This window comes from Leptonychotes weddellii, chromosome 7, assembly GCF_054177405.1.
Source record: "Leptonychotes weddellii isolate Sample4059 chromosome 7, ASM5417740v2, whole genome shotgun sequence".
Lineage (NCBI taxonomy): Eukaryota > Metazoa > Chordata > Mammalia > Carnivora > Phocidae > Leptonychotes > Leptonychotes weddellii.
The window spans coordinates 44,423,703-44,436,815 of NC_138375.1; the positions used below are offsets into that span (position 1 = coordinate 44,423,703).

General features: G+C 33.8%; 1 protein-coding gene across 3 annotated transcripts in view; it reads right to left on the reverse strand.

Moving 5' to 3' along the window:
• CLINT1 (clathrin interactor 1) overlaps nt 1–13,113 on the reverse strand; it is a 58,495-nt gene that overhangs the window by 23,949 nt on the left and 21,433 nt on the right. For 2 of the 3 annotated variants that reach the window (XM_006730468.3, XM_006730467.3), the window contains exons 2-5: nt 4,590–4,694; nt 3,951–4,047; nt 2,414–2,522; nt 1,300–1,464 (exon numbers count right to left, since the gene is read on the reverse strand). In XM_006730468.3, the coding sequence (XP_006730531.1) occupies nt 1,300–1,464; nt 2,414–2,522; nt 3,951–4,047; nt 4,590–4,694 (476 nt within the window). Of the gene's footprint in view, nt 1–1,299; nt 1,465–2,413; nt 2,523–3,950; nt 4,048–4,589; nt 4,695–10,423; nt 10,484–13,113 lie in introns of all 3 variants that reach the window. The other variant, XM_081826255.1, reaches the window with a different exon arrangement.

A 13,113-nucleotide genomic window follows, 5' to 3' on the forward strand; every position in this document is an offset into this window, starting at 1 on the left:
GGCAGATGTAATTAGTTCACAGTGACTGAGTCTGAGAACTTACTCATTTTATAAATTTATCTAATTACATATTGTGCTGGTAAAAAGAGGGTTACAAGCAAGTAGAATGAGGAAATGAGTTGCAAATAGCAATTTCTCCTCAAAAACACATTAAATTGCTCTACTTTGAAAAAGCTGAAGAATAAAATAACGACTTAGGCAAATAATCCAAAAACTTGTTACTCCCCTAAACAAATAAAAACTCCAAAACATATTTACATGATTTAAGAGAAATATTTTTGCCCAATTCAAGAACTGACTTTTTGTGATGCTTAGTCATAAAAGAAAGGAATTTTCCTGTTAAAAACATCTTTTAATAATTAAGTACAGTATTTTTTCTTTGAGAGCAAAGGAGCAAAGATACTATTTTGTAGATAATCACAAGATAAGAAATAGAAAATTTTTACACGGTTCCAGTGCAGGAGTTCTGAGATCCCAGTGTAATCTAAATATAAAAAAACTCAGATATGGGTGTGGGGAGCTGGGAAGTCCCAATCTGTGGCTAAGAATACACAGCACTAGCCTGTCTATGGATACACAAAATGACCAGGGGATGGTCAGAGCTTACAGAAGACAGAATGAGTCCAAAGGGACATGCTGTTAACAGCGAGTTCTTATTTTCTGTGCCTGTTTCAAGCACCTAGTGATCTATTTTGGGGAAACTATATTAGTACATTAAAAATAAACATAGCGATCAATGTTCTAGCTGCTCTTAAATGTGTTAGGAACAATAAAGTGATAGGCCTACGTGAAAAACTGATGGTACTCTCACCTTTTTCTATGTCAAATTAAAGTATCGCTTAATTAAGGGAAGAGAGGCAGAACTAACTTATAGGAAGCTTAACTATTTTTGGCTCAAAATAGAGCTAATTTGTTTCAAATGGGGAAGATGAAGCTCTTCAAACTTTGTATTTTTATGCTCTAAATGGTGAGGTAGAGAAATCCTTTTTTCTTTTTAAAAATGGTAATTCCAAGAGGGAAGGGTATATATCTGTTTTATTCTCTGTGTCAATTTAAAGTTTAGAGTCATTTGATTAACGACCAATGGTTAAAATCATATTCTTGAACCCACAAAAGTAAAAAATAGAGAAGAAGACTCCTAATATCCATATAATAGGAGCCAAAATGAGTACTTCATATCCTTTAGTATTATATTTCGGGGAGGGGGGAGGTATTTTGGTCTTTCGTATTTCAGTGATTCTTAAAATACACCCGGAAGCTAACTGAATGCTAAGGTGTCAGTTTGTCTTTGATACTCACTATATCTGAATCCTCCAACACTGTCTGAGGAAACCCCAACATATTTGTCTTTGTTCTTCTTTGCTTTCTTTCGCTCCTCACGAAGCCTGTCGTCATCCTGGGCAAATTCAACCAATTCTTTCACCTTCTGGCGAATGTTTATACCTTGATCCTTGCCATGTTCATCTGTGAGGATGGTAAGGGAGAAACAAAACCTTAAATATTCAATTAATAAGTATCAAACCCTTTAACACAAAAAACAGACATGAAAATTTCAACATTAAAAAACCAACTTCAATAATTAAAATTAACAAAAAGAGGCAAATAGTGCTATTGAATTTTGTCATTTTCTCATCAGCAAATTCTAAGTCTTGGGATGCAATTCTGGCTTGTAAGATGAATTAACAAGGACTACAGATATTGGTGCTATGCAAGATCAATGAAGGATCTCCTAAAAAGCATTACTAATGATGACCACAGGAAAAAGACTTATATCCATAAATGTTTTCTTTTCCTACATTATTTTAACAACAACAACAAAAGATCCACTTTAACATTTTAATGACTAAAATATACTCAAATGCTTTGGTTTCCCCCATACAAGTTTGGAAATACTAATTACCAGAATTTAGTGTAGCTGAAAAACTGAATTTTTAAAGTGCTTTCAACTGGGGTACACTACAAAATGAAATGTGGTTTATCCTGTATCCTCGTTCACATTCAAAACACACTCTGGCCTTGCTGCCTTTGCACAGTAAATATTATTTGGTGGGAGGAAAAAAAAAAAAACCCAGCTTCAAACAGATGTGTGTGTTTTGGAGCTCTAACCTTTTCTTCCCATATGATTAAAGCTATTCCTTTATGGACACCACAGGGGACCAGTCTCCAGTGCATATTTTAATATAAACCCGAACACTCATGTTGTGTTGGTTCTGTTGTTATTAGCCAGTCTTTTCTGCAAGTTCTTGTCTTCACTAATTAATACTCTAGGGCCCCACGTCTTGGATTCTGCACTCGTCACACAACCAGCAATAGTCACATTCTAATTAGAGTGGAGAAGCTTCTAAGCTGGTTCAGGTGACTGACAACTCCAACTACTGTTTTAATTTGCTTATAAGGTTTTTCTATTGCTCACCTACAAAGTGGTAATTTTCCAGGGATCGCAAATCATAAATGTGTTCTCTGGCACTTGTAACAACACGCTCTGATCCATTCCTTATGAGGTAAGCTAGAAGCAGCAATGACTGTAAAAATACAAAGCACCAATGATTTAACAAAATAAATTCTGGTAGAGCTTTGGTAAATGGTTTAAAAAATAATTCCAACATTAGCAAATAATCTTTCTGGGGGTAAGTGAGAGGCAGGGAGAGTTTCTTTCCTGACACTGGACTTTAAATACATGGTCTAAAACTTGTATTATCAATTTGAAATTCCTCTTCTAACCACAGTAAATAATTATAAGCTGTCTACTGGACACCATGTGTCAAAGGATTAAAAAAAAATAGTTCTCTAATGTTAAGAAATACCTGAATGTATGATACAAATGAACACTAAGCTTTTAGAAAGTGGCTCAATTTTTACTTTTCATCGGGGCAATACAGAACTGTGAACTGAATTGTTCAAAATATCAGTTTAAAGAGAACAATTATTTGGTAATTTTATGATCCCATAGCATTTTCCCCAGATCAAATTAAATCTGGAAGTTAATGATGTAACTTTTGTTTTAAAAACTGGCTGCCAACAAATAAAGAGAAAAAAATTTTATGGGGTTTCTTTTTGGGATGAAAATATTCTGATATTAGGTAGTAGTAACTGCTGCGCAACTTTGTGGATACACTAAAAACCACTGAATTATGCATTGTGACCTTAACTTTGCTTAGAATAAACCTCACATAAAGAAGTATCAACTATTTCATCACAAATACACAAGCTAAGGGAATGACCGTGAATGTTTTCAGAAACAAGTAACATCAAAAACATGGAACTAAATAAAGCACTGCTCTTCAATCCCGAAAGCCAAAATACTGCTTTCAAAGTTTCAAATATAAATATTATATGCCATTTTGAAAACACAGAGAAACTTATTCTGAGTAGCAAGAAAATATGGTGGGTTTGGAAAACAGATGATAATCTTTAGAATTCCACATTATATGATGAAATCAGAACTAAATGAAAGGAATCCGATAAAAAGTACCCATTTGGAAATTTAAAATGTTAGAATTTTAATATGTTTTAGGATTTCTAATTATATTTTAAACTAACATATTTCTGGTGCAGAATACTGTGTTAATATTATTATAAATTAGGCAAATTTTTATATAGAGATGAGAAACCATATTAGACTGTGGTTTTCATCTTAATTGCTCATCCACTAAATATACATCCATCTGTAGATTCATTACTTTTGATACGCACAAATATATTTCCAGTAGGAAAAAGTTTAATAAAATGAAAATATTTGTAAGTATTATTAATTTTAAACATTTTACTTTCAGAACAGTTGTTTATGGTGACTAGAAAACAACACACGTAGCAAATCTACTTTTTACCTGTTTAAGAATATTCTGTTCTAGGATTTAATGTCCTTCATAATCACTTATGTATGTATACCTTAAAATTTCAAGCATTTGTTTTCAACATGTCAAATAATAAAAACAAACTGATGTCCATACCTTGTAAACTCTTCTCCAATTTTTTTTGTTGTCTTTTAACATTCGTGACCAAAGCATGTTCATAAGTTCTGGAAATTGTTCATACATAAATGTAGCCCTGAAAAAGAATTTTCCTCAAGACTTTGCAATATATTAATTTTGACAGTAGATGGCAGGCTTGTTCTAAGTTACTGTGTTTTCCCAAAGCTTAAAAAATTTAATAAGCAATTTAATTTAAAAAATTTAGATATGCTTCCATAAAAATATTTTTCTCATAGTTTGTAAAATATGTAGCACACGTATAAACCCCACTAATATCATCTTTTATAAACCCTTTACTTACCAGGACAGTGGTCAAGATGCTCATCAAAAAAAAAATATATTCCTAACTTTATTTCAAGTTATTTTATATACATTTATCAAAATTTTATGAAAAGCTACAGTAAGTCTCTAAACCTCATTGAAAAATTTTTTTTTACTTTCTTGAGCTCATTTTTAAGGGGAAATGGACTCTGCATAAAACTTCCTCCATTAGTATCTGAATGATTATGCAAAATTTCTATCTGGCAGCTAAACTGTTTAAAACTGAAAGCAAATTTCATATTTCTATGTAAAGATAGTTGGATTCTTTCTGCACTGCTGAGTCAAATTATCACTTACTTGGCAATCTCTCCCATGAGTTGCCCAGAAGGTCCCCAAGGATCGTCATTCGTTGCTTCTCGAACCTTAGACTCGATCTCTGAATAATTCATAACCACATTGGTGCTGCAGAGAAAAAAATGCACGCACATACACACAAAGATTAGCATCAAAACTGAGAAACACATGAAAACTTAATAATGACACTACTGGGTGTCCTAATGAGATACCTCTACATGGTGGGAAAGAAAACATCTTTTGTGCATAAGCTACTTCGAGGACACTATATAACACATTTAAGTTGTATTTAAGAAAATTTGACTATTCCATTAGCCTTCCAGAATACAGATAAGAGATTACATTAGAGCTGGCATAAGTCCAGCAAAAAATGGCTTTGGGTCAAATTAAAAAGGAAATTGAACATGCTAGAGTCTATTATAAAACTAAGTTGTCAGTTTTCTGACCAGATCTGGTTTATATGCACTCTTGTTTCCTTACAGAATTTCTGTAAATTAATTAGCAAAATTATATAAGAGCAGAACATTATTTATATTGCATTAAAAAAAAGCAATGACAAACCAAAGATAACACTAAAAATATTTAGAATTGCTATGAACATTTAACTGTAATCCCTTGGTCTTTTTTCACTTGTATGTTTTCTATGTCACTAGCCACCATAAGCCTCACTTTTGGTGGCTACATAATATTCCATCAGGAAATTGTATGACAACTTATTTAACTTTCACTTAAGACTTCAGCAGTGTCAAGAACATGGGTTCTAGGAGTCAGAAAGATCTGACTCCAATTACTTTGTGACTTTTGGCAAAATTATTATAATTGTCTTAATTTCAGTTTCCTCAAGTGCAAAACAGGAGTAAGTAAGAAGAACACTACCTCAAAGGGTAGCATCTCAAATGGTATCTATTAGCACAGTGTCTGACACACAGAAATTGCTCAATACAGGTTAGCTGCTATTATTATCATCACAGATAATAATCACCTAGTAAGAGGATTTAAAAATATTAAGTAATATTTTTATAAGGAAGAATTAACTTTGAAAAGAGTACCTTAAAATTAAGATACAAGATGGCAAAAAGTTCAGTTATTAAAACAGAATTTCCATACTCAAATGGATTTAAGAATTCAGACATTCTGAGGAATAAAATACTGTGAAACTATGACTTGTAGTAGTATCCATTTGACATCTAAAGCTCCAATTATTATTGAGCACTTGTTCTAATAGATGCCTATGGATACGGTCATTCAAATCTTCCACTTAAAATTAAGCCTTAGAAACAGTCGGGATTTGTTAATTATTACTTCCATATACCCCACTCTTGCTGTATGGTTTTTCAGTTATCAAAAGGTTCTGTTTTTTCAAGTAAGGAAGATTTGACTATAAGTGATATTCAAACCTGTTTCCCAAATATAAAGAAATATAAATTTTAAATTCATTGTGAACATTTCTCTTTCTTTACCTTTTTTATTTATTTATTTTTTTTATTTTTTTATTTTTTTAGATTTTTATTTATTTATTTGAGAGAGAGAGAATGAGAGACAGAGAGCATGAGAGGGAGGAGGGTCAGAGGGAGAAGCAGACTCCCTGCCGAGCAGGGAGCCCGACGCGGGACTCGATCCCGGGACTCCAGGATCATGACCTGAGCCAAAGGCAGTCGCTTAACCAACTGAGCCACCCAGGCGCCCTCTTTACCTTTTTTAAAGAAAGAGACTAATAAATGGTTTTGGGTCAAATTTGAAAGGAGCCATTACACATATAAATATGACTTGCCAAATCACAGAATAAATCTAGCTTCTAGATTTACATTCAGAAGACTGTTCTACTAAGGAAGAAAAGTGAAATCCTATTACTTTCTTTCAAATTTTGGAGAAAGCTGCCCCTAAAATATCAACTAGTTTGAGAACATAAATAGAAATTGTTTCCCTGTGACATAATTTCCACTGCCTTCTTTAAAAATTAAGGCTATTAATGAATGAATTTTCATAAAAACCCAGTAATGATTCTATTGACAATAATTTTATGTATAAATACAAAGGAGTAACATTTTTTTTTAATTTCTTCAACAATGGAAACAAAATAAAATCAAGGCAGCCAATGACAGATTTGCAATTTAAGATGCCACAAAATGATGGATTTCAAAATGCTTTTGTTTATCCTAGTGGCTGAAGAATGCGTGGCTTAGGCAGTTATAAGTGTCAACATGCAGCTGTGGGAAGGAACAATAGCAATTAGGATTATAATTCACCCAAACATTTCATTACCAAGAATGCACTTAAAATCTGTTTGCATTGTTTAATTTGCTAGAGAACAAGATGAAAGGAGTTAATCTCTAGTCCATGCACATGAAATATTTTTACTAGAGCCTTCATAAATGCTGTAGCTTTCAGAACACTACTTTCCTTGTTCAAGCTACAAAAGCCCATGGGTCAAATGAGAAAGGTCCTGTTTCTCTAACCCTTCACAAGATTCTTAGCTGAAGGCCTGTGTGTTTGAGTGCTGTGTGTTTACAGGGAGAGGTGGCAGAGAGCCAATGATTTAAGAATTGCCTTATTTCCTTGGTTGAAAAACAATGGGAACTATGTAAAATGACAACTTAGCATTAGAACACCTACAATGTAGTTACAAAGTATATCCACAAAAAGATATGGCAATGATAATAACAAAAAGTAACAAAGTCACACAACTTCCATGAAGAAAACCAGGCTCTATTTTAAAGCCATTTTCTAGTGAAACTGTTGCTTTCAGAAACTGCAAAGAACTCTAAGATGAGATCTGATGGCCACAGAGAATTCCAAAACAAAGTATTTTTAAGCTGCACCTAATTCAGAAACAAATGTAAACTAAAACAAAACAAAACATGACACTGTATAGTTTGGCCTTATTCCAGCTCACTTAAAAATAACTATTTCTAAAAAGGTAAAAATGGCATTTTGATCCTTCCTTTCCCATGTCTTCCACTGCCCTTAATCCACACCCTACCCATAATTCCAGTGACCTTTTTAAAAAAGGAAAATAACCCCTTCCCTCCCCCCAAAAAAGAAATTATGTCCAGATGTGAAAGGAAAAATAGCTAGTTTAATTCCTAAAACTTCTATGAGTGACAAAAATGTTTTAAAATTGGATACTTCAGACACTAGAGGGGGCTCTCCCAACAGTTTTTTAACACACACACAAAACTCAGACAAAGGTCTAGGATGTGTTCTGCAAACAAAATCATAGGAAATTACCAGGAAATAACCAAAGACTGAAGAATATAAGAAACTGCTCATGTTCTGAAGATTTTACCTTAAAGCAATACTGAACCATTGCTTTTTACTATAAGGATAAAATCCACAATTACAATCATTATTGTTTGTATTGGTAAGACTTCATTGAGTCTATAGTGCTTTTCCATTTGCTCCTCACAACACCCCAATAGGTCGGACAGGACTAAGGGAGTCCCCAGTGAGAGTACTTAACCCTGAACAACCCAGCACCACTCCTTCACTGGATCTTTAATGCCAAATGCTGAAAGTTACTGCCCGCAAATTCCGCACCCATGCTTCTATGGCTGTGTCCACATAGCCAATGTTCAATTATTCAAGGGTTGATTATTCACTTTGTCAATTATTAGTGTTCATTTTGGCTCTCCTCTTTATTCCTCATTTTCTGTTTATTTCACCACTCACTACCGATAAAATACCAAGGTTATTTTATTTATTAAGTTTGGGTCGTTTTAGAGACAAGACTGGTTGAAAGTAAAAGCTAAAATGGGGCTTTTACTTATAGATGGTCAATGCTTCTTCTAATCTGCATTAATGATTGACAAGAAAAAATTTGAAAAATCCTTATTGATAATTTTTTCCTGTCAAAAAGTTCAAGAATATGCTTTCCTTTTTTTTTTTTTTTTTAAAGATTTTATTTATTTCTTTGACAGAGAGAGACAGCGAGAGAGGGAACACAAGGAGGAGGAGTGGGAGAGGAAGAAGCAGGCTTCCCACTGAGCAGGGAGCCCGATGCGGGGCTCAATCCCAAAACCCTGGGATCATGACCTGAACGGAAGGCAGACGTGTTAACAGCTGAGCCACCTAGGCGCCCCGAACATGCTTTGTTAAAACAAAACCATACACCAAGAGAAAAGGTAAAGCTTAGGTATAATTCAGTTCTACCTGTTAACAAAGGAATAAGGAAACTGAAACAGACTGATGTAGTAAGAAGTATTTTTCCCAGCTTGCCTTAATTTTACTTCCTTTTTTTAAAAAAAAATAGTTATATTTTTCATGTTTTCTTCTTTTTGTTTTAAACTTATTATAAAGACTTCATTCACTCTGAGATCAGGAAAATATTTAGCAGTATTTTCTTTTAGATCTTTAAATCTGTGTTTTATTGGTTGCATGCATATTTACATCCACACTTACAGACACAGAGAGTCCAAGTAACAGGAAAACAGGCAACAAGAGACAGAGACACAGCTTTCAAAGTAATGGTTTTAAATAATAGTATTTTTTTCTTTATACTTTCTTGTATTTTCTGAATTTCCTCCTATGAATTTTATACTGTAACCAAGGGAAAAGTATTAAATGCCATTAAAAATAGAAAGTACTATATATCATCAGTACATGTAACATCATTAGCAACATTTTAACTCTTTTTAGGCAAATAAGCATCATGGTAGACCATGTTAAGTATTATTTGTACTTCCAAAGTCTTGTTTTATCAGGCTAGTAAGTGCAGCGAACTAGTAACTAAAGTATATGTATATACACTACAATATGTATACCAAGTGCTATGACGTGTAAAACTACAGGGAACAATTTAAGTACCTAGTATTAAAATTAACATGTTTTTAAGAAACTCTTTTAGGAAAGAATGATTCCTGAACTTACACTTAAAAATTACCTCTTTTTCTCAATGCCACAAAGATTTCAGAAGATACTTTTATGATACAGGGAAAACTATTACATGCTCCCTGTAAAGTTTCAATCTTTCAATAACTTAAAAATAATAAAACATCCATAAAATGAACACCAAAAAAAAAGTTTTCTCAGGTAACAAGTTCCTTTTTTTAATGCTTGTTCCCCACCCCCCTTTTTTTTAAAGCTTCTGGCCAAAACATCAGGACAATAGTTTTAAGAATACTTGCTCTACCATGAGAGACTATGGACTCTGAGAAACAAACTGAGGGTTCTAGAGGGGAGGGGGGTGGGGGGGATGGGTTAGCCTGGTGATGGGTATTGAGGAGGGCACATTCTGCATGGAGCACTGGGTGTTATACACACACCATGAATCATGGAACACTACATCAAAAACTAATGATGTATGGTGATTAACATAATAAAATAAAAAGAATACTTGCTCTAAAAGTTTGATAACAGATCATGTGATATTCATTTTTCATCAGGGGATGGCCTTTACCACATTACCCTTATTTGCAAGCTGAACATTTTATAGGTTCAATACTCATATTTTAAAATCAAGTAACATGTTATTACAGTCCTGTGAACAGAATCAAATTTGTGATCAAGAACCAAGAAGTCTAGTACTCCTAAATTCAACAAATCCATAACTTTCATTGTTAGCAAAAATCTGAGGTTGCATAGAAATGGTGTAGGGAAGTGGAAAAGTCTTTCTTGATCTGAAAATAAAACACAAAGCAATGAAAAATGTCTTAACACAAGCAATGGTTCAGTAGAATTCATGTTGCTTAACCAAATATTATCATATCTGATTATATAGTATTTTAGATACAAAATAGCTAAAGTGCTAATACAAGGAATAAACTACAGTGCTCCCTCCACACCAGAAGAAAACTAATAAAATAAATATTGGGAAGTACAGAAGAAAAAATATAACAAACCTAGTGCTGGCCAGTTTCTCTCTAGTGCTGCCAAGCTGTCGTTACCAGCAGCAGCCCATTCTACCAAAAAAAAAAAAAAAAGAGTGAACTGAGAGGAAAAATATATTTAATAGCAACTCCCTGGTAGAGAAGTTAAATAAACTCACTCAGTATCACATAATTAGTAAAAACAATGGATGTTCAAACTCTGCTAGGTTTTCTAATTCCAAAGCCCATGTTCTATTATGCCTCAATGTCCTAACAATTTGAGAATTAGTAATATCATATAACCTAAAAGAAAAAGCTTGCTAGTTAATATATTAAGATGACATCTGGGCATCTGGGTGCCTCAGTTGGTTGAGAGTCCAACTCTTGATTTCAGCTCAGGTCATGATCTCAGGGTGGTGGAATGGAGCCCTACATCAGGCTCCATGCCCAAGAACTAAATGCTGAATTAATCTTGAAAGAAATGTATTCTCAGTCATGGAAGTTACATTTTCTTTGGTTTTACTAAGTCTTAAATACAAAGTAACCAACTGGAAAGGAGGAAACTAATATGCCCCCACCCAAACACAAATACTCTTAAAAGCAAGGTAAAAAAAAAAAAAAAGTTTGAATAGGGAAAAACTGAAATTGAAGACATCAAAAATCTGAGGCTCTCCTATCCATCCTTCTGCAGTCAGAAGATTTCAGGAGAGTAACCTGGTTACTTAAAAAACATATGCTCTTTTTCAATCCACTTACATCATAAATATGTGGGATGCTCATGTGCGTATTACTTATGACTTCATCTAGTTAAAATACACAGAGGACTATGCTGGATTATGCACCTTCTGTTTTCCTCTTTACTTTTCAGGAGGGAACATTAAAATACTAAATGCTGAAACATAAAACTCTGCTTTTTAAAATAACCATGAAGAATTTGCACTGAAATACTACACCTCATCCTTTAGCTAGCATAGTAAAAAAAAAAATTAACACCAAATAAATATTAAAGAACAGTTTACTGACAGGTTTTAATGAGTAGAGGAGTCCCATAGTTCTTTTTAAAGCTTCAACTTTTTAAAGTTCTTTTTAAGGTAATTCTGGATACTCAAAGATCAAGTTAGATACTGTAACTGGACACCTAAAACATTTTAAAAACATAGTACAGACAGAAAAACTGCTTAAATCCAAACTCAAGCTGCCTGCCTAAGACATGAAAACCACAGAAAATGTATTAATGTTCAAAAACACCATTTCAAGTGTTTCTTCCTCACATGATACGACAATAGAAAAGTACCTCAGCTGATGTAATTCTAACTGAAATTCTAATTGTTTTAAGTTGTAAGAAAATTAAGGGCTATACATACTCTTTTCTAAGCCAAATGCTATTCTTCCATCATTCTACTACCAAATTCTTTGATCCATTCTGATTGATGTTGACCTTCAATTTCAGTAATAGTTCAGTTCAGTACTATCATGGAGATGGGGAACTGGGAGTACAAAATTTAATGTTTTAAATTGATGTTTTCCTATTACTGAACATTGTTGATTGATACGGCTCAATATTCTTGTAACCTTAACTCAAATTTTTAGACTGTTTGTACTATTTACAGATAAAGCAGAAAGATAAATCCTATAAAAATATATTTTCAGTTTTTTGTGGGGGGACAATGGGGAGCAAATTAAACACTAAACATACTCTGCAGGTAGAAAAGACTAAGAACAAACATGAAACATGAGACTTTGTGAACGATTAACTGAAGACCTTTGTTTACCATCAAAAGTACGTGTTTGTACAGATTCCTGACAGTCTTCCAGATTTGACCAAGAGTTTAAAGTATTCTGTACATTCTGTATACTTACCCAACACAAGGTAACCAATAGATTCATCAAGAGTTCTTCCTTAGGTAGGAAACTTATGCATGGCAGAATACTTTTTATAATTTTTTTTATTGTTTCCATATAGATTTGTCATCAATCCAAGGTACTATCAAACCCAATGTGTTCCTCTCTAAATACACTTTGTAATGCTACTGTTTTCTGTCTGTTAATCATCATTTTCTTAGGCTCTGCCACATTCACTACCAGTACTGGAGGCTGGCTTTCTTGAGCGGTTTTTCACAAAGAAATTAAGTTACAACAGCCCCAGAGCTGTAGCATAACAAAACCGAGCTGCCCTGTGGATGCCAGTGACTGGCTTAGCTAAGTGACTTGTTCCCACAGATGTAAATCAGATTTGGATCATAACAAAATTATACATCATTTCCTGTTAACAAGTCTAAATCTATTTTAAAAAGTCAAAACTCAACAGAGAAATCAAGAATCTGCTACATTTTAAGGGTGCCTGGGTGGCTCGGTCAATTGGGCATCTGACTCTTGGTTTCGGTTCAGGTCACAGTCTTGGGGTCCTGGGATTGAGTCCCCCATCAGCTCTGTGCTCAGTTCAAGTCTGCTGGAGATTCTCTCTGTCTTCTTCCCCCCCCCCCGCCCCCAACCGCCGCTCTCATGCGCTCTCTAAAATAAATCTTAAAAAAAAAAAAAAGAATCCACTACATTTTAGAAAGGAGAGCAGTTACACAGTAGGAAATGTAATGCAAAAAATATTAAAGAACTTTTATCAGTAACTGACATTAGCTGACTTATGACATATTTGCTCTTCTAATCTGTAAATATACCCATTACAGATCATTAGTACTCCAAATGAGATCTTTATCTAAAGATTTCAA